Source organism: Enhydra lutris, unplaced genomic scaffold (genome assembly GCF_002288905.1).
Source record: "Enhydra lutris kenyoni isolate GAN:26980312 unplaced genomic scaffold, ASM228890v2 scaffoldscaffold9, whole genome shotgun sequence".
Lineage (NCBI taxonomy): Eukaryota > Metazoa > Chordata > Mammalia > Carnivora > Mustelidae > Enhydra > Enhydra lutris.
Genome location: NW_019154093.1, coordinates 15,877,226 through 15,898,972, shown reverse-complemented (window position 1 = coordinate 15,898,972; position 21,747 = coordinate 15,877,226). Strand labels below are relative to the sequence as shown.

The window sequence follows — 21,747 nt, the reverse complement described above, 5'->3', positions numbered from 1 at the left end:
CATAATTTTCAAAAACAATGATGAGTGAAAAAAAGTAAGAGTGAAAGGATAGATACAGTAACACATAATTTATATAAAATTTAAAAACAAATACTGCTACATCTTACTTATAAATGTCTTTCATAATGAATTTTTCCCCCACTTGTGCAGCATCAAATACACACCACTTTCAGGATTGTGGTTTCCTCCTAGAGGAGGGAAGGGATGCTAACAGTAACTGTATTTACTTCTTTAAAATCTAAAACAGGGCACCTGGCTGGCTCTGTCAGTGGAGCATGCAACTCTTGATCTCAGGGTTGTGAGTTTGAGATCCACATTGAGTGGAAAGATGACTTAAAAGTAAAATTAAAAATAAATAAAATAAAAGGGGTTCCTCACTAGCTCAGTTGGTTTAGTGTCTGCCTTCATTTTGGGTTGTGATTCTGGAGGGTCCTGGGATTGGGCCCCATGTTGGGTACCCTGCTCAGCAGGGAGTCTGCTTCTCCCTCTCCTTCTGCCCTTCCACCCACACTCGTCCACACGCTCTCGCTCTCTTGCATTCTCTCAAATAAATAAAACCTTTTTAAAAAAGTGAAAAACAGTCTGCCAAAGGGGAGAAAATACCTTCAAATCATATATCTGATAAGAGTCTAGTATCCAGAATAAATATAGAACTCTCAACATCTCAACAACAAACAACCGAGTTTAAAAATGGGCAAATAAATAAAATAAAAATGGGCAAAGAACTGAGTAAACATTTCTATAACAAAGATTAAGCATATAAAAAGATGTTCAACATCATTGACCTATAGGGAGATGAAAATCAAAAAGCACAATGAGGGGTGCCTGCCAGGCTCAGTCAGAAGAGTATGAGATTCTTGATCTCGGAGTCATGGGTTTGAGCCCCACACTGGGTGTAGAAATTACATACATACATACATAAGCAAGCACAATGAGGGCACCTGGCTGGCTCGGTAGGTGGAACGTGAGGTTCTTGATCTCAGAGTTGTAAATTTAAGCCTATGTTGGGTATAGAGATTACTTAACATAAAATCTTTAAAATTTTTTTTAAAAATTTCAATTTAAACATTATTTAAAAGCACAATGAGATATCACTTAATCCACAAGGATGGCTAAAAATTTTGTTAGAATGTGAAAATAACAAGTGTTAGAAAGGTCATGACCAAACTGGAATCCCTGTACATTGCCCGTGGCAATGTTAAAATGGTACAGCCACCATGAAAAACAGTTTGGCAATTTCTCATAAACTTAAACATAAAACTACCATATGCTCCAACCATTCCACTCCTGTCCATATCACAAAAAAACTGGAAAAACAGGTATTCAAACAAAAACTTATACACAAACGTTCATAGTAGCTTCCTAGTAGTTCACCTCGATCACCAAAAGGTAGAAACAACCCAAATGTCCACCAGTTGATGACAAACAAAATGTGGCACATCCACACAATGAAATATACTCAGCCATAAATAGAAATGAGGTACTGATCCATGCTACTGTATGGCTAAATCTCAAAAACATTATGCTGAGTGAAAGAAGCGAGACATAAAAAGGCATGTATTGTATGATTCCATTTATATGAAATGTCCAGAGTCCACAGTAACAGAAAATGGATTAGTGGTTGCCAAAGACTGGGAGGAGGAAGAAACAGGGAGTAACAAACTTAATAGATATATTTCCTTCCGGGGTTATGAAAATGTGCTGCAATTAGGGGCACCTGGTGGTTCAGTCAGTTAAGCTTCTGCCTTCGCCTCAGGTCATGATCCCAGGGTCCTAGGATTGAGCCAGTGTTGGGCTCCCTGCTCAGCAGGGAGTCTGCCTGTCACTCTCCCTCTGCCCGCTGCTAATGCGCTCTCTCAAATAAATAAATAAAATAAATAAAATCTTTTAAAAAAAATGTTTTGGAATTAGACAGTGATAATGGTTCCACAACATTTTAATGTAGTAAATGTCACTAATTTTATGTTAAGCATATGTTACTGTAACTTAAAAAGTCAAAGAACATGTGGAAGTGGGCTCTCTAGGACCATGCTTCCTTCCAGGAGCCTATTATAGTGAGAACAGCTGAAACCCAGTCACTTTTCTCTCTGGCATCTCTTTGGCTTCTTCTGGCTTTTTCCCTCTTCCCCATGGCCCACCGACAAAGTGAAAAATGCCTGAGGACAGCCTTCTCTAGCCACCAAGACTGAAGGAGTACAGAGGTTGGCAGTGACTAGTCCTGCCAGAGGCTGAGGAAAACAAGCTTTTCCAGATCTCCTAGATGTTCTTAGAAAAAGGCCTTTACTTGCATTCAAAATGGTTATTACCCAAAACTCTGTGGACCTACAAGAAATGAAAGGAGACTATAGTCCTAGGCTATCTATACCCAAAATAAGAGGATTTCTATATAGTTCTAGGTGAGGACTATATTGTGGTTTGAAGCTTGGAGCAGGGACTAGCTACTTGTTGACCAAACATGATCCACCTTCCTCTTGGGCACAACTAGATTATTTCCCAACCCTTTAGCAGTTAGGCACGGCCCTGTGATTGAATTCTGGCAATGCAAGATGGGTGGAAGTAATTAATCATTTCCAGACAAGGCCCATCAAAGCCTCCCACAAGATTCCCCTACCTGCTCCAGATGACCTTGGAAGTGATGTGCAGGAAATGGTAGAGTTTAGATTCTTTTGAGTGTATCTGTTCCAGCAACTAGTGTTCTTGAATATAAAAGACTACTAACATGAGAGTTACTAATAAAATGTCCCCTTCTCTTATTGGTCAAAGGCAGGACTCAGACGTTCCTGGGTCACCTGAACAAAACCATCTTGAAACCATCTTGAACAAAACACGTTTGAAAAAGCAGGGGCGCCTGGGTGGCTCAGTGGGTTAAGCCTCTGCCTTCCGCTCAGGTCATGATCTCAGGGTCCTGGGATGGAGCCCCGCATCGGGCTCTCTACTCAGCGGGGAGCCTGCCTCCCCCTCTCTCTCTGCTGGCCTCTCTGCCTACTTGTGATCTCTCTCTGTCAAATAAAATAAAATAAAATTAAAATACGTTTGAAATAGTTTATGGACTTTTTTTTTTTTAAAGATTTTATTTATTTATTTGACAAAGATGACAGGCAGGCAGAGAGGCAGGCAGAGAGAGGAAGGGAAGCAGGCTCCCTGCTGAGCAGAGAGCCTGATGCTAGGCTCGATCACAGGACCCTGGGATCACGACCTGAGCCGAAGGCAGAGGCTTTAACCCGCTGAGCCACCCAGGCGCCCCTAGTTTACGGACTTTTTAAAAATTAATACCAACTATTTCTATTCTCTGCTTTTTAAAACATTCCTGAAAGACTCAAAGAGTTGTGCAAATTAGAAGGCCTGACAAGTCTATATAACCTCTGCTTTACTGAAATATACGCAGAGAAACTATGTGACTTGTTAATCTCCAGCATATTAAGGGTTAAAAAATTTGTGCATCTACTACTCAGGATCACCCTTAGGAAGTATTGCTACATTAAAGTTAGCATACCTAAATGGTATCACAGAATTTTTAAATGTGGTTACATTGGCCTGAATTTGTTCTTAATTACATTCCAAAACCTAGGGAGATTACACTATCTCCTAAGCCAGTTACTTAACAAAAAATTCATAAAAGGTTCCCTAAAGGGAAAAACGCACAAATTAAAGCCTCCTTTTCAAGCTGAACAAAGTGAAAGAACAGTTCAATAAAACCAACAAATCAAAGGTCAAGACACATCTTTTTCTATTATATTTCTTTCTAAAACCAGATGAGAACACTGAAAAAATATAACTTCTATATTCACACATTCTGTGTGTGAACCTTAAAAATATGATGATAGTGCGGCGCCTGGGTGGCTCAGTGTGTTAAGCCTCTGCCTTCAGCTCAGTCATGACCTCAAGGTCCTGGAATCGAGCCCTGCATCGGTCTCTCTGCTCAGCAGGGAGCCAGCTTCCCCCTCTCTCTCTGCCTGTCTCTCTGCCTACTTGGGATCTCTCTCTCTCTCTCTGTCAAATAAATAAATAAAACCTTAAAATAAATATATATATATATATATGATGATAGTTTCTTGGTATCAGGCTTTTAATAAGTGTTTTATGTGGATTAATTTCTTAAATCCTCACAATAAGGGGTGCCTGGGTGGCTCAGTGGGTTAAAGCCTCTGCCTTCGGCTCAGGTCATGATCCTAGGGTCCTGGGATCAAGCCCCGCATCGGGTTCTCTGCTCAGCGGGGAACCTGCTTCCCTTCCTCCCTCTCTCTCTGCCTGCCTCTCTGCCTACTTGTGAACTCTGTCAAATAAATAAATAAATAATCTTTTTTTTTTTAAGATTTTATTTATTTATTTGACAGAGAGAGATCACAAGGAGGAAGAGAGGCAGGCAGAGAAAGAGAGAGGGGGAAGCAGGCTCCCCGCTGAGCAGAGAGCCTGATGCGGGGCTTGATCCCAGGACCCTGAGATCATGACCTGAGCCGAAGGCAGAGGCTGTAACCCACTGAGCCACCCAGGCACCCGAATAAATAAAAAATCTTAAAAAAAAAAAAAATCCTCACAATAACACTATGAAATAGATAATAATATCATCTGCTATATATAAGGGGTAATTAAGGCTTAGAGAACTTAAATAACTTATCTCATGTCACAGAGCTGGGATTTCAAGCCAGAAAATGACTCAATCTTAATCATTACAAATTCATTCAGAAATATTTATTGAGTATCTTCTACATACAATTCTAGAAGCTAGAGATACAGCAGTGTAGTAGATACAGTGTAGTAGATACAAATTCCTGCCCTCAGGAACCATATATTCTAATGTGGAAGAATGATAATAAACAACAAATATCTGACAATGCCAGGTAAATAAAATAAATGAAAAAAAAAAAAAGAGGTAAAGGGAATGACTAAGTGTTACTTTAAAAAGACTAGTCAAGAAAGGGCTCTTTGAGGAGGTGATATGTGAACAGAAACCTGAATGAATTATAGCCAATAGACAGATACATCTGGAAAAAGAACATCTCAGGTAAAGAAAACTACCAAGTGTAGAATTCTTCAAATAATAATTTTTAAAACATCCTCAGGCATGAGCATGCTTAATATGTTCAGAGACCATCAAAGCAGCCAGTATGACTACCTCTTGAACAAGAGGAAGAGTGGAAGTAAATTAGTGAAGGCCAAGAGTCAGATCATGTACAATCTTATAGGACAAAGCAAGCTTTCCATTATAATGGAACGCCACCACAGGGTTTTGAATTAGGGGGTGACAAACTCTGATTTAAGCTTTAACAGGACAATACCAATCTTTCTGTATACAAAATATCATGGGGTGGGGAGAAGTAGGAACATTATCAGACCAGTGAGGAGACTTTTACAGTAATCCAAATGAATGATAATAGAGGCTAAGATTAGGGTAGCAGCAAAGCTAATGGGGAAAAGTCTCATGCGATTTTAAGGTAGCACCAACCAGACCTGATGGACTGAATGTGGAATATGAGGTTAAGAAAAGAATCAAAGACAACTTCCAAGTTCTGATCTGAGTAAATGAGAGAATGGTAGTGCCATTTATTGACATGGGAAAGACTGGAAAGAAGCAGAATGGGAGTAAAAAAATCAAGAATACAGTTTTATACACATTAAATTTGAGATCTATTGACTATCCAAATGAAAACAGACATAGGCACAGACTATTGAAATTAAGAGTCTAGAGCTCAAAAGAAAGGTCATGGAGCACCTGGGTGGCTCAGAGGGTTAAAGCCTCTGCTTTCAGCTCAGGTCATGATCTCAGGGTCCTGGGATCGAGCCCCGCATCGGGCTCTCTGCTCAGCAGGGAGCTTGCTTCCCCCCTCTCTCTCTGCCTGCCTCTCTTCCTCCTTGTGATCTCTGTGAAATAAATAAATAAAATCTTAAAAAAAAAAGGTCATGATTAGGTAAATAAATGTGGGAATCATCAGCACACAGATGGAATTTTAAGCAGTACAATCTGATGAGATCATATCAGAAGGGAGAACAGACTGTAAAAGCAGACTGAACCTTCCGAAGCACGGCTGAGATAGGAAGAAAACCAAGAGAGCAAGGTCCCAGAAGCCAAATGATAGAGTGATCAAGAGTGTCAAATGCAAACAGGTTGAGTGAGATGAAGACTGCAAATTGGCCACTGGGTTTAGCCACGATGACCTTGACATAAGTATTTCAGTGGAATAATGGAGCCAAAAGTCTGACTGGAGTCGGTTCAATAAAGAATGAGGAAAGAGGGGTGCCTGGGTGGCTCAGTCATTGAGGATCTGCCTTCGGCTCAGGTCATGATCCCAGGGTCCTGGGATCGAGCCACGCATTGGGCTCCCTGCTCAGCAGGAAGCCTGCTTCTCCCTCTCCCACTCCCTCTGCTTGTGTTCTCTCTCTCGCTGTGTCTCTCTCTGTCAAATAAATAAATTCTTAAAAAAAAAAAAAAAAAAGAATGAGGAGAGAGGAAATAAAAACAAAGATACAGACAACTCTTCAAGTAGTTATAAGGAGGAGCACTCTCCTACTTGTGGTCAATTATTTCATATCACTTGCTCTTTGCCTGAATTACTGCAAAAAGCCTCCTAACTGGTCTTTGTTTCCACAGACCAATTCAGTCCCAGTACTGTAGCCAAATAGACTGGATTAAAATTAATGTTAGTTCACATGATTCCTCTACTCAAAACTTTCCAATGGCTTCCCATCTCATTGAATGTAAAAGCTGAAATCCTTGTAACTGCCTGCAAGACCCTTCACAAACTGCAAACTCTCCACAATCCAGCACTTCTCTCCACCTTTCCCCTCTGAGCTCATCTACTACTCACTCCACTCCAGCCACACTGGCCTCCTCCTGCTCCTCAAATACAAATTTTAAAAGTGGAGCCACGCTTCTGGCCGAGGGTACTTCCTATTCTCTCTACCAAGTATGCCTTTCCTCAGATTATCTAAATGCCTCTGTCTTTTACAACCTTCAGGTCTTACTCAAATATCCCATTCCAACGGGATGCCTTTCCTGATGCTATTTAAAACCATAACCCCTCAACAAAATGAATGTAGAGGGAACATACCTTAACATAATAAAGCCCATTTATGAAAAACCAGTAGTGAACATCATACTCAATGGTAAAAAACTGAAAGCATTTCCTTTAAGATCAGGAACAAGATAAACATGACCACCCTAGCCACTTTTATTTAACATAGTACTGGAAGTCCTACCTGCAGCAATCAGACAACAAAAAGAAATAAAAGGCATCCAAACAGTAAGAAGGAAGTAAAATTGTTACTATTTGCAAATGACATGATACTGTATATAGAAAACTCTATATGACCTGAATCTAAAGATTCCACCAAAAAAACTATTAGAACTAATAAATGAATGCAGTTAAAGTTAAAGATACAAAATTCATATACAGAAACCTGTTATTTTTTATACACTAATAACAAAGTAGCAGAAAGAGAAACTAAGAAAATAATCCTATTTATAATTGTTCCAAAAAGAATAAAACACCTAGAAATATATTTAACCAAGGAAGTGAAAGATCTATACTCTGAAAACTATAAGACTCTGATGAAAGAAACTGAAGACAACACAAACAAATGGAAAGATACACTACACCCATGGATTGGAAGAATTTATATTGTTAAAATACCCATGGAATCCCTATCAAAATACCAACAGCATTTTTCATGGAACTAAAACAAATAATCCTAAAATCGTATAGAATCACAAAAGACCCCAAATAACCAAAGCAGTCTTAAGAAAGAACAAAGCTGGAAGTATCACAATGCCAGATTTCAAGGTATGCTATAAAACTACAGTAATCAAAACAGTGTGGTACTGGCACATACATCAATGGAACAGAAATAAACCCATGCTTTTTTTTTTTTTTTTTAAGATTTTTATTTATTTATTTGACAGGAGAGAGATCACAAGCAGATAGAGAGGCAGAGCAGAGAGAGAGGGGAAGCAGGCTCCCCGCTGAGCAGAGGGCCCGATGCGGGACTCGATCCCAGGACCCTGGGATCATGATCCAAGCCAAAGGCAGAGGGTCAACCCACTGAGCCACCCAGGCGCCCTAAACCCATGCTTCTATGGTCAATTAATCTAAGACAAAGGAGACAAGAATATACAACAGGGAAAAGACAGTATTTTCAATAAATGGTGCCAGGAAAACTAGACAGCTACCTACGAAAGAATAAAACTGGACCACTTCCTTACACAATACAAAAAATAAACTCAAAATGGATTATAGGCTTAACTGTGAGACCTGAAATCATAAAACCCGTAAAAGAAAACATAAGCAGTAATCTCTTGGACATTTGCCTTAGTAATATATTTATGGATAGGTCCCTCAGGCAAAAGCAAAAATAAACTTTTGGGGCTACACCAAAATAAAAAGCTTTTGTACAACAAAGGAAACCATGAACCAAAACAAAAAGGCAACCTACTAAATGGGAGAGGATATTTGCAAATTATGTACCTGATAAAAGGTTAATATCCAAACTATATAAAGAACTTACACAACTCAAAACCAAAAAAAAAAAAACAAACAATCTGATTAAAAAATAGTCAGATGGGGTGCTTCGCTGGCTCGATACATGGAGGGTATGACTCTTGATCTTGGGGTTGTGAGTTCAAGCCCCATACTGGGTATAGCGATTACTTGAAAAAAAAAAATGGGCAAAGAACTTGAATAGGCATTTTTCCAAATTAGACATACAGATGACCGACCAAAGACACATGAGAAGATGCTCAACATCACTAATCATCAAAGAAATGCATATCAAAACCACAATGAGATATCACCTTACACCAATACAAATGGCTAGTACCAAAAAAGACAAGAAATAACAATTTTTTTTAAAGATTTTATTTATTTACTTGACAGACAGAGATCACAAGTAGGCAGATAGGCAGAGAGAGAGGTGGGGTTAGCAGGCTCCCCGCTCAGCAGAGAGCCCGATGCGGGACTCGATCCCAGGACCCTGGGATCATGACCTGAGCCGAAGGCAGAGGCTTTAACCCACTGAGCCACCCAGGTGCCCCAAGAAATAACAATTTTTGGCGAAGATGTAGAGAAAAGGGAACCCTCACACATTGTTAATGTGAATGTAAATTGGTATAACCACTGTGGAAAACAGCATGGAGGTTCCTCAAAAAATTAAAAATAGAAATACCACACAACTCCGTCACTCCACTATTGGGTACTTACCCAAAGAAACGGAAAACGCTAACTTGAAAAGATGTACGCACCGTTATGTTTACTGCAGTGTTATTTACAATAGCCATGATATAAAAGCAGCTCTTGATTTCAGCTCAGGTCATGAGCTCAGGGTACTGGGATCGAGCCCCAAGTCAGGCTCCATGCTCAATGGGAAGTCTGCTTCAGGATTATCTCTCTTTTTTTTTTTTTTTTTTTTTAAGATTTTTTTATTTATTTATTTGACAGACAGAGATCACAAGCAGGCAGAGAGGCAGGCAGAGAGAGAGGAGGAAGCAGGCTCCCCGCTGAGCAGAGAGCCCGATGCGGGGCTCGATCCCAGGACCCTGAGATCATGACCTGAGCTGAAGGCAGCGGCTTAACCCACTGAGCCACCCAGGCGCCCCTGCTTCAGGATTATCTCTATCCCTGTGCCCTTCTTCCTACTCACTTGCATACTGTCTCTCTCTCTCTCAAATAAATGAATGAATCTTTTAAAAAATTAAAAACAGGGACACCTGGATGGCTCAGTGGATTAACCATCCAACTCCTGATTTCAGCTCAAGCATGATCGATCTCAGGGTCATGAGAAGGAGCCACACTAAGCTCTGCAGTGGGCATGAAGCCTGCTTAAGATTCTTTCTCTCCTTTTCCCTCTGCCCCACCCCCACTCTCTCGTGCTCACGCTCTCTCTCTCTCTCAAAAAATAAATAAGACCATAATCCTCCATCATTCTTTATCCCCCTTCCCTACTTTATTTTTTCATAGTATTTATCTCCATATAACATACAACATATTTTATTTTATTATCTGATATTCCCTCTACTATCACTTCTCGGCCTTTGGCTAAGATCAAGTGTGACATTCCCTCTACTAGAATAGAAACTTCATGAAAGCAGGGTCTGTGGTCTGCCTTTTCCACTCCTGTAATCCAAGAGTACACAAAACAGACAAAAATTGTTGAATCAAAGAATGAATGAAAGGGGCACCTGGGTGGCTCAGTGGGTTAAGCTTCTGCCTGCAGCTCTGGTCATGATCTCAGGGTCCTGGAATCCAGCCCCATGTCAGGCTCCCTGCTCAATAGGAATCTGATTTTCCTTCTCCCTCTGCCCCACCCCTCCCCCCACCTTGTGGGCGCGCTCACACACGCTCTCTCTCTCTCTCTCTCAAATAAATAATTTTTTTTTTTTAATTTGACAGATCACAAGTAGGCAGAGAGGCAGGCAGAGAGAGACAGGAGGAGGAGGCAGGCTCCCTGCTGAGCAGAGAGCCCGATGCGGGACTCGATCCCATGACCCCGAGATCATGACCTGAGCCGAAGGCAGAGGCTTTAACCATTGAGCCACCCAGGCGCCCCAAATAAATAATTTTTTTAAAAGAAATGAATGAAAGAAGCAGCAGTGTAAGATTAATAAATTTTTCTTAGAATGGAAAATATTATAGCCATGTTTGTATATTGATGACAACAGAACATACACAACATGCAACAGAAAAGGAAAACTAATGATTAATTTCAAGAATAAAACTCTTAATTGATGTAGAGGTTGGCCTTGATAGGAGTAGAAAGAGATTATCCACAGCAATAGGACAGAAGGCAAAGAATGTGGGTACAGATAGAGGTAGGTTGGGTAAGTTATAATGGGAGCTTGTGGAAGTTCTCTTCTGATTATTTTTTCCCCCTCAGTTAAATAGTAAATAAGGACATCAACAGACAGTAAAGAGGACAGAGTGTTGGAGGTTTGTGGAGAAAAATTAAACTATCATTTAAGAGTGAAAGGACTCAGGGCACCCGGGAGGCTCAGTTGGTTAAGCAGCCAACTCTTGGTTTCCTCTCAGGTCATGATCTCACCGGTTGTGGGATCGAGCCCAAGTGGGGCTCCCTCCTCAGTGGGGAGTCTGTTTGAAGATTCTTTCCCTCTGCCCCTCCCGCCACTCACACTCTCTCCCTAAAATAAATAAATAAATCTTTTTAAAAAGTTGGGGGAGTGAATGGACTAGGGAAGGGATGCCTGGGTGGCTCAGCCAATTAAAGCCTCCAACTCTTGATTTTAGCTCAGGTCGTGATCTCAGGATTATGAAATCAGCCCAAAATTGCTTCAGCTCAGTGCTGGGTGTGGAGCCTTCTTAAGATTCTCTTTCTCTCTTTCTTTCTCTCTCTCTCTCTCTCTCTCCCCCTCTGCCCCTCCCCACCCCTCTAAAACAACAATAACAACAACAACAACAACAAAAACAGTGAATGGACTAGGAAAATGTCATAGGACTGAGGAGTGGCAGTCCTGATAGACTCTTTGAGGTTCTTGATCACAAACTAAGAAGTTAATATGGTCATTTTTTTCTCCAACCATATTCAGTTACTTAAACATAGGTACAAAATAGGCAAAGCTGGTATAATGATGTTTGGAATTCAGTCAAGTCTCAGAGTTGGTGCAAGGATAGCTGGAATTTACTTGTGGATAAGTCACATATGACAGAAAGGGAAAATGGCAAAGAAACTGAAGGTACACACACAGGAAAGATCATGATAGTCCATGAAATGTTAAGTTGACAAAGAAGGAAAGTATAAGCATTAGGTGACTGACAATGAAAAGATGGTTTAAAAAAAAAAAAAAATGGCTAGAAGTTCCAAAGACCTTGAACAATTTTTGAAGAGGAAATTCTAAAAGGAGTGTGAGGGGTGCCTGGGTGGCTCAGTCGTTAGGCATCTACGTTCAGCTCGGGTCATGATCCTAGCTAGGGCCTGGGATCAAGCCCCGCAAGGGGCTCCTTGCTCTGCAGGAAGACTCCTCCCTCTTCCACTACCGCTGCTTGTGTTCCTTCTCTCACTGTGCCTCTCTGTCACATAAATAAATAAAATCCTTTAAAAATAAATATATAAATAAAATAAAAAAATAAAAGAAGTATGAAATAGAAAAATAGAGATGATGTGAATGTCAGAGTATAGCAAGCTCAAAACTAAGATTTTAGAGGTGGGACAATTACTGGTAAAAACGAAATATACCTAATGAACACTGAAGTAGAAGGTTCAGGTTGATTTCAATTTTTTACATCAAATATTTACTATATATTCACTGTTTACACGGCTCTAGTACAGAGATGAGGAAAGAACCTTTGGGAGTTAACAATGAGGTTCAAAACTAAAAGAAAATGTTGTCAACTATGTCTCACTAATGATGCATTTTGTGGAAACCCTTATTCCCAATAATGTCTAGCCTCTGTTCTCCCTCAAGGACTTTTTCTTCTTCACCAAGGCTAAGCCTTGATCCAACAAACCCAGTTTTCAAACCCCTTTGGGATCCCAAGTATGTGTATTAATGATGAAAAACAGTTAACACCTGCTGATGAAAAGTAATAATTACCAAAGTACCATAGGGATTTCATCAAGAAAACACAAAGTTTGGGGCACCTGGGTGGCTCAGTGGGTTAAAGCCTCTGCCTTCGGCTCAGGTCATGATCCCGGGATCCTGGGATCGAGCCCCACATTGGGCTCTCTGCTCAGCGGGGAGCCTGCTTCCTCCTCTCTCTCTCTCTCTCTGCCTGCCTCTCTGCCTATTTGTGATCTCTGTCTGTCAGATACATTTTAAATAAATAAATAAAAAGAAAATATAAAGTTAGTTGACAAATTTAGCAGAGAGTCATGGCAGCTAAGACCAGCAATGAAGGAAATATACTGACTGCAATATTTAGCTGCTTCTGATACTCATGTCTGTGGGTCACCATCATTAACTGGGGTGAAAGCCTTTAGGCCGATCTTTAGGCTAAGGGGCATCTTAGCCTAAAGCCAAAGAAAGGAAAATCAGGGAACACTGTCTCACCTGCTTCAATCATCCCAGGCTCTCTACCGCCCACCTCCCCACCTTTGATGAAATCAAATCTTCCAAAGCTAACAGGTTTTTAGGAGCTAGGCCTTTACCCATTTTACTTGTAGATAAGACAGGAAGAAGGGCTAAAAAATTTTCTACACTGAAAACTCAGAATTCTCAAATGTCCATGTCTCAATCACCATGTTGAACATTCTATCCCCCACACAGTTGCCAAAGTAATTCAACTAAAACACAAGACCATCCTGCTCCCATACTTATTACCCTTTTACATAGTATTAAAGACCTTCTACAATCCAGGCTCCTTCAGTGTCTTAACTCACCACCTATGCTTTAAACTTGAAGCTCCTACAAAACCAAACTGATTTTAGTTCCCTACACATAATATGCAGCTTCCCCTCTGTCTACTTTCTTTTCTGTGCTTTTGCCAACGTACTAACATTATAGCACAGAGGAAAGAGATGGTGCTGCTTCCCATGAAAATAATTTTGAAAATTTCTCAATGGTGCTGAGGGAATTCTAGGAACCAAAATTAAATTCCACCTTCCTTCATCCTCAAAAATGTCTCATTTCCTTTAGTTGGCTATTTCTATCATACTACCATTATTACTCAAATCACCTAAATTCAAAATATTTGAATCATTTTTCTATTCATAAATAATTATTAGCACCTGCTGTGAGCAAAGCCATTGACTACGCATTATGGCAGAAAAAATGATGATATAGTTCCTACCTTTAATCATTTATGACTTAAGGGGCACCTAGGTGGCTCAGTGGGTTAAAGCCTCTGCCTTCGGCTTGGGTCATGATCCCAGGGTCCTGGGATCGAGCCCCACATCAGGCTCTCTGCTCGGCGGGGAGCCTGCTTCCTCCTCTCTCTCTGCCTGTCTCTCTGCCTGCTTGTGATCTCTATCTGTCAAATAAATAAAATCTTTAGGAAAAAAAAAATCATTTATGACTTAAAAACAAAAATGAGAAATACAAAATATGGAAGAATAAAAGTGCTAAAACACTGATTCATTCATCTGTTCATTGAGCAAATATTTTTATTCAGATACTACTATATACCATGTAATGGGCAAAACAATGTAATATAGAAACAAGGTGAGATAAGAATTAGTATTTAAATTAGGTACCTATCTACTATGTGCTTCTCATCGTTTTTTCCTTTAATCTCATAGAACCCAAGCTTTCACCTTCTGAATCACAGAAATTTGAGAACTGAAATTTCAGGAGATTTAAAGATTTATTAAGCACAATCAAGGATCCTCTTAGGTGGACCTCACATGGAAAACAACTTCAAAGAACAGTTTCTGAGGCATTTGAGTTAGACCTGGAAGCTTGAATAGAATTTCAATGGGAAGAAGCAGAGAAGAGTTTTTCAGATGGATGACAAATTAAAATAAGTATACGAAAATACCCATTAGTAAACAAATACTTACTGACTGCCCATTACTGTACCAGTTAAAACACTAAGGGGATACAATGATGAATAAGACAATCTCTGAGAAGTTTCTTCTCTGAAGAGACACTTAAAGACAATTAGCATATTCATTGAGCAAGTATCTGTTTCAAGCACTACCACATATCTATGTTTCTAATAATCATTCAGACTAATAAGTATGTTTCAAATACCATAGTGGGCCTTAGTTGTACAACAGTAAATGAAACAATGTGGGCCTCAGAGAATTTATAAAGCCAAATCTTGGGAACCAAGAGAAGGGGAATCTAACTTCAATTCTTCTAATAAATAGTGGTAAGTATCAAGTAGACTTTAAACGCCAAGATCTCCAGAGTTTATTCTATAGAGAATAAGCTAACGAAGGTTTCTGAAGATAAAGGAAAAGAGGGGCACCAGAGTGGCTCAGTAGGTTGTGTCTGCCTTCAGCCCATGTCATGATCACAGGGTCCTAGGATCCAGCCCCAAGCTCCACTCAGTGGGAAGCTCGCCTCTCCCTCTCCCTCCCCTTTCCCACCCCACCTCATGCATGTGTGCTCTCTATCTCTCTCAATTAAATAAAATCTTTAAAAAAAAAAAAGAAAGAAAGAAAAATGAAGTGATCATTTAACAAATATTTATCTACTACAGGAACTCAGGCAGGTAGTGAATATAATTTTTTTTTTTTACTAGAATGCAGAATAAACTAGAGGTTAAAACTAAAAGCAGAGTAAATACAGTTAAGGTATTACAACAACCAATACAAATTTATAAATGGTGAATTAGGGTGATGACTGTGAGAATAAAGATTTAAAGGTGTCATGAAGGTAGAATCAGCAAAAACCCGGATAAGGGGGTCAAGGAAAAGGAGAAGTCAAAGACCATGGATACAACTTCAATGTGGATGACAAGAAAAAGGAAGGACAGGTAAAAGCACATTTCAAAGGAAAAATAATGGATTCTGTTTTAAGGATATAGCAAGCCACTGATTCATAGATCCAAGTCCGGCATCCTGTTCAGAACTTATTCCTAAATACCAGTATAGTATGAAGTATAACAAGCATTACTTCATGTCATGAGAAGAGAAAAACAAAGTCGTCTGTGAGAATTTGAGATTTATTGATTAGCTAAGCTTACTCCCTGAATGAAGGTAATGCATCTGACCTCATAACACACGTGAAATCTTTATCTTTTCAAAATCAAATAATTACAAGTTATGGGCTTTCAAGGACACTATCAAATTATAAAAATCACAATATTAAGATCACGAAGGCTGAGTCTATAGTGAAAACATTAAGCACAAAAATGGAAATGTAGAGCTAAGGAAAGAGGTCAAACCTGGAAACTCAGATCGCTCTACAAGGAGGTTCTGTGACACAAGGCCATGAATAAAAGACCAGAGACCCTGTTCCACATCCTAAGTACTTGCCATGAATAGGGTAGACATGCCAAAAAAACAGTACAATAAAGGAGGGAGCCAAGAAGAGAGGACATATCCTCAAGAAACATTTAGAAGGAAAGAAGAGAAAACAAAAAAGACACACGGGAAGCAGTCGGAGAGATAGGACTGTAATGGACATTTATGACAAAAGAAATGAAAATACCAAGAAGGAACACATGGGCAACAGTGACAAATAGTTCATAGAAGTCAGACAGAATGAGGACTGGGGTGAAGTCTAACTAATTTAGTCATTAAAATTCCCTGTTACATATCTCTCTGCATAATTCTTTCACAATGAAAGCTTCATTATGAAAAACTGCATTATTTTTTCATTTGAAAAAGAAGTTTTAGTGTCCATTGTGGACATTCACACAGTGGAAAACTACGCAGCAATGAAAAAGAACTATTTCTACAAGCAACAACATAGATAAATCTCACAGACATGATTTAATGAAAGAATCTAGTCAGAAGAGTACAAACTGCATGGTTCCCTTTATAACAAGTTCAAGAAGAGACAAAACTAATCCATGGTGACAGGGCTGGGAAAGTGGTTACCTTTGGGGAAGGGTAGTAACTAGGAGAAAACACAAAGAGGCACTGTAGGGTCCTGGAAATGTTTTACATCTCGATCTGAGTAGTGGTCACATGGGTGTATTCATTCTATAAAAATTCACAGGCTGAATGAACTTTGGACTTATGCATCATATTTAAGTCATAGCTCAAAAAAAAAAAGTAAATAACATACAAAATTAAAAATATACAAAGTTATTGGTGACCTTGAAGACAAGCGTTTTGGAATAGTTTAAGAGTAGAACTCAAACTGTAAGGAGTGCCTTGGCTGGCTCAGTTGGAACAGCATGCGACTCTTGATCTCGGGGTCATGGGTTGGAGCATCATGTTGGGTGTAGAGATTACTTAAATAAACAAACTTTAAAAAAAAAAAAAAAAAGCCAAACTGTAATATGAGGAATGTATACAGGTGAGTAAGCTGAGACAGTGAATACAAACTCATTTTCCAAGAAGGTTGCTAATGAAGGAAAGAAGAGATAACAAAGTAACTTGGGTGGGTTACACAATTCAGGGTAATTGTGTTGTTTTGTTTTTATCTGAGGTATAGGACAAAAAGAAAATTATATACATAACAAGGGCCTACCTCAGATGAGAGGGGATGAAATCAAGGACCTAAGTACAGGGATGAGCTTCAGAATGGAGGATGAATACTTCTTTTTCTAGGATTGAAGCAAAGGACGAGTAAACACAGAAATTTTGAGATAGAGAAGGACCTGGCTGGCTCAGTTGGTAGAACATGTGACTCCTGATCTAGGGGTCATGAGTTCAAGTCCCACATTGCGCTGAGAGCTTGCTGGCTGGCTGGCTAAATAAACAAATAAAAAACTGTAAGATAGAAAAGAAGGGAAAATCAAGTAACCTTGAACTCTCTGGTGAAGCATGCAATAAGGTCAATTGAATCAAGTAAACTGAGTCAGGAAAGGATCAGAGCTTTAAATACATTTTAAAAGTTTCAAAGAGGTGGGTGCCCTGGTGGCTCAGTTGGCTCAGGTCATGATCCCAAGGTCCTGGGGTTGCACCCTGCATGGGGCTTCTTGCTTGGTGGGGCGCCTGCTTCTCCCTCTGCCTGCTGCCTGCTGCTTGTGCTCACTCTCTCTCTGTATTTCTATCTATCTATCTATATATAATGAAAAATAATGTCTAAGTAAAATACTTATTTAAGTGAGGGGAAAGAGGAAGGTCTAATAAAAGTCTTGAAAACGTCAAGGATGAAGTTACTAGGATCTCAAGTAGGGCTCTGCAAAAGGAAAGCTGTCACTACAGTTTTTACTACAGAATATTTTTTCTGCAAATCCTACAAGGTCAGTAACACATTCTCCTTTCACCACACTTCCTACAGCTACTGGTGGCAACTTCTCCCTGATAAAACTGACCTTTATCCCCTATTTCTAAATACACCTAAGCCTGATGAATGAATTATACAAACACATCCTGTCCATTCAGAAACTCCATAAATTCTTTTACACTGCTTTCTAGCTCTGTTTTCCCATGAAGATATTTCCAGTGGTAAACTCCCAGAAGACAGAGCCTATCCACATAAATTCAGGGCTTACGGCGCCGGATTTGGAATTGCACATATGCAAGTGTTTTTATAAGTGCGTTCTCATGAAATAGATCGTTACCAAAGAGAATCTTCAAGATTTGAACACTTTCCTACCAGACTATACAATCATAGCCAAATCAGAGAATGCTTAGAAATGACATCGGTTTTTATAACTGACAAGACAACCTCTAGGAAATAGGGTAACATTTACTATTTCATATTGATTTTCCCTACTTTACACTATTTACCCCTCTGGCTAACTCCTCAGAATCCCTTGAGTAAGCCTATTCTTTGAAGTTCATTTACTCCCAGGCTACATTCCAGCGTCCCTTCTTCACATCCAGAATCCCTGACTACAAACGCCCACAGGACCACTTTTCCAAACCCCAATTCCCCCATTTCCCATTCAACCCCAGGCCACGACTTCCATTTCTCCACTCCCCATTTTTCTGCCTTTCCAGACCTTCCTTTTCTCCCCACGAACTACACAGTCCCCACCCCTCAAATGCCCTGGCCCAAGTCTTCCCGCCTGAGATCCCCTCCCCCACTGTTCCCATTCAGGCTCCCGCTCCCCATCCTTTCCCTCCCGGACGCCGTCTGGCCCCCGTACCTGCTCCCTGACCTCGGGCCCCGAGAGCCCGGTCCGCTCCTCCAGTAGCTGCCTCCCGGGAGGCGCCCGTCGGCGCGGCGGCAGGGGCTGGGGTTGGGGCAGTTCCACCGCCCGCTGAGCCCCATCCTCCCGGCGGCCGGCCGGCGGCGGCGCCGGCTGCGGTCGGTCGCGGCAGCGGCTCCGCTTCATATCTGTGGCTGGGCCCCGCGGGCGTCAGCACTGCGACTGTCCCAGCCCCGTACGGCCCCGGGCCGCAGCGCTGCCGCGCCAACCACCGCCCGCGGCCACCATGGCCGGGCGGGCGCCCGAAGCCACCGACCCCAGCTCGCCGCTCCTCCGCGCTTTCTGGGGCCTCAAGCGCCGCAACCTCCTCGGCGCTCCTTAGAGAGGCGGCAGCATCCCCGCCGCCTCGTCTTCTCCCACCCGGCACACGCTCGGCCGGCCACCCGCCGCCGGCTCTACAGCCAGCAGCCAGCCGGCCCGCCCGCCTCTGGCCCTGCCCCGCCCCTTCCCTCCCCGTCCCGCGCGCGCGCGCGCGCGCACGGGGAGCCCGCCCGCCGCCTCTAGTCGCGCGCGGCCTCCCGCGCACGCGCCAAAGAACGGTCGCGACAGACCCGCCCGTGGCCTCCCAGCGCGGTGAGTAGCACGGAAGGGGGCGGGGCTCTTGGCGCCGCTACTGCGGCTGAGGGCGCTCATTGATTCTTTCATTCATCCATTCATGAAATCGTGTGCCCCGCCAAGCGAAGCGCTAGGGATCTGAAAATGAGTTAGAACTGATTAGTGTCTTCAAGGATCTAGGGGAAGAGGGACCAGGAACAAGTAGGAAACAAAATATACAATTAATGAATGGAATACTAATGTGTGCCCTTTTATTGAGCACTCACCAGCTGTTTTCACATCACACTTTGGATGCGGGTCTGCTCATTCTCCTGTTAAAATAAGAAGACCAAGGTGAAGTGACATGCACCAGGTCACTCAGCCAACCAGTGACCAAACCGGACAGGACTCAAAATCTTGCTTTTTGTCCCTTTCCAGTTTTCTGCTGCTTCCAGAAAGTAAGACAGGCTATGGAAAGTCCTATAAACAAGGAAGAAATGATGGATTCCCTTCCTTCTGGGAGGAAGGGAAGGACAAAAAGGATTGTTCTGGAACAATCCTCATGACTCCCCACTGACAATGAAGTCATGTTATAGCCCAGTCCAGCCTGGCCACAGCCAGTCCAGCTGTGGCCTGGGCAGCCCTGCCTGCACTTGCAGTGACTCATCTTCACAGCAACGTGGCTGTAGCTCAGCCCTGTCTGGCCTCCTTCTGGCTTCAGCTGGTCTGCCACAACCTTGTATTTTTCCTCTTTAGTCTTGAACACGGTTTCCTCCTAGAAACCTTTCCCAAAGATTTTCTTCACCCACTTTCACCCACTTTTCCTAGGCCTTCTCCCTGAACCTTCTTAGAGAAGTAATAATAACCAGCATTATAGAGTGCCTACTGGAAACCAGACACTGTGCATTCAATTCATACGCACAAAACAAGAGTTAAGTTATATTATTTCTAGTTTATAGTTGAGGAAACTGAGGCTCAAGTTGCCTAACATGCTCAATATGACATAGTTTATAAGTGCAAAGCCAGGACTCAAACCAAGGTCTGTCAGATACCAGGTCCTACACACACAATCAAGTATACTGCCTATCACCAGTCTGCTGCTGTATACCCTGTTTCAGTTCCTCACCACCATCCATCCATTTGTCTCAACCAGAAATTTCATTGTCATCCTAGATGGTCTCCTTACCTTCTGCCCCCATGTCCAATTAACAAGTCCTTGTTACTTCTGTAACCTTACTTTCTCTCCACTGTCTCCTCTTTCCATTCCACTGACACCACCTCAGCTCAAGTCTTACCTTCTCTCACCTACCTGACTTAGAAACTTTCAAAACTTGGAACCCCCAGGTAGCTCAGTTGGTTGGGCATCTCTCTTCAGCTCAGGTCATGATCCCAGGGTCCTGGGATCAAGTCCCGTGTTGGGCTCCTTGTTCTGTGGGAGCCTGCTTCTCCCTCTGCTTGCTGCTCCTCCTGCTTGCGTGCTCTCGCTCTCTCTCGCTCTCTCTCGCTCTCTCTCTCTCTCTCTCTCATTCTCTCTGACAAATAAATAAACAAAATCTTCAGTAAAAAAAGAAACCTTCTAAACTGGTTCACCTACATACACTCCTTTTCTCTTCAAACCCATCCTCCAAAAAGCCATTAAAAGAATCTTCATATAAGATGATGTTATGCCTTTATTTAAAACAAATGGATTTCCATGACCTCCAAGATGAAATGTTCACTTATTATATTTGACAAGACCATCCAAGATCTAATCTCTGTCTACCTCTCCTTCTCCTATTAATTCCTGCTGTACCAACTATTTACAGTTACACCAGCTGTCTATAGTTACCTGCATGTACGGGAGCTGCCACATTCTTGGTTACAAACATTAGAAACAACCTCTGAGTATCCTAGACCTAAGGGAGAATTTATTTGAAGGCGATATAGAGGGGCTCACAAATTGAACAGAGACTGGAGAAGCAGGCTTATGAAACTGACAGGAAACAAGAAGTTCTGCAAACTGAAAATCAGGAACAATGTCAGGACACTGCTGTCACCACCACTCCCACACACACCACCAGACAATGTACTATGCTGCTGCCATGCACCTCTGTAAAAGGACTCTAATCTCTTCATAATTACATCACCATTCCAGATTCACAGTCTCTGGCAGGAGAATCCACTGACTCAGCCTTGGTAATTTAGGGACCAGAAATCCATTCTAACTTTTCACCTTCCGGTATAGGGACTACGAAAGTCAATGTGGCACAAAGACTCTAAAATGGCCCTCATGGGGCGCCTGGGTGGCTCAGTGGGTTAAGCCGCTGCCTTCAGCTCAGGTCATGATCTCAGGGTCCTGGGATCGAGCCCCGCATCGGGCTCTCTGCTCAGCAGGGAGCCTGCTTCCTCCTCTCTCTCTACCTGCATCTCTGCCTGCTTGTGATCTCTCTCTGTCAAATAAATAAATAAAATCTTTAAAAAAATAAAGATTTTATTTATTTATTTGACAGAGAGAGATCACAAGCAGGCAGAGATGCAGGTAGAGAGAGAGGAGGAAGCAGGCTCCCTGCTG

At 41.7% G+C, this 21,747-nt stretch overlaps 1 protein-coding gene across 5 annotated transcripts in view; it reads right to left on the bottom strand.

Moving 5' to 3' along the window:
• The window catches only part of LOC111143196 (microtubule associated serine/threonine kinase 2), a 211,087-nt gene extending 192,022 nt beyond the window's left edge, over nt 1-19,065 (bottom strand). For 3 of the 5 annotated variants that reach the window (XM_022496734.1, XM_022496735.1, XM_022496738.1), the window contains exon 1: nt 18,600-19,065. In XM_022496734.1, coding sequence (XP_022352442.1) covers nt 18,600-18,788 — 189 coding nt within the window. In that variant the 5' untranslated portion in view covers nt 18,789-19,065. The remainder of the gene's footprint in view (nt 1-18,599) is intronic. The other 2 variants (XM_022496737.1, XM_022496736.1) reach the window with 1 other exon arrangement.
• Nucleotides 19,066-21,747: the final 2,682 nt, after the last annotated feature.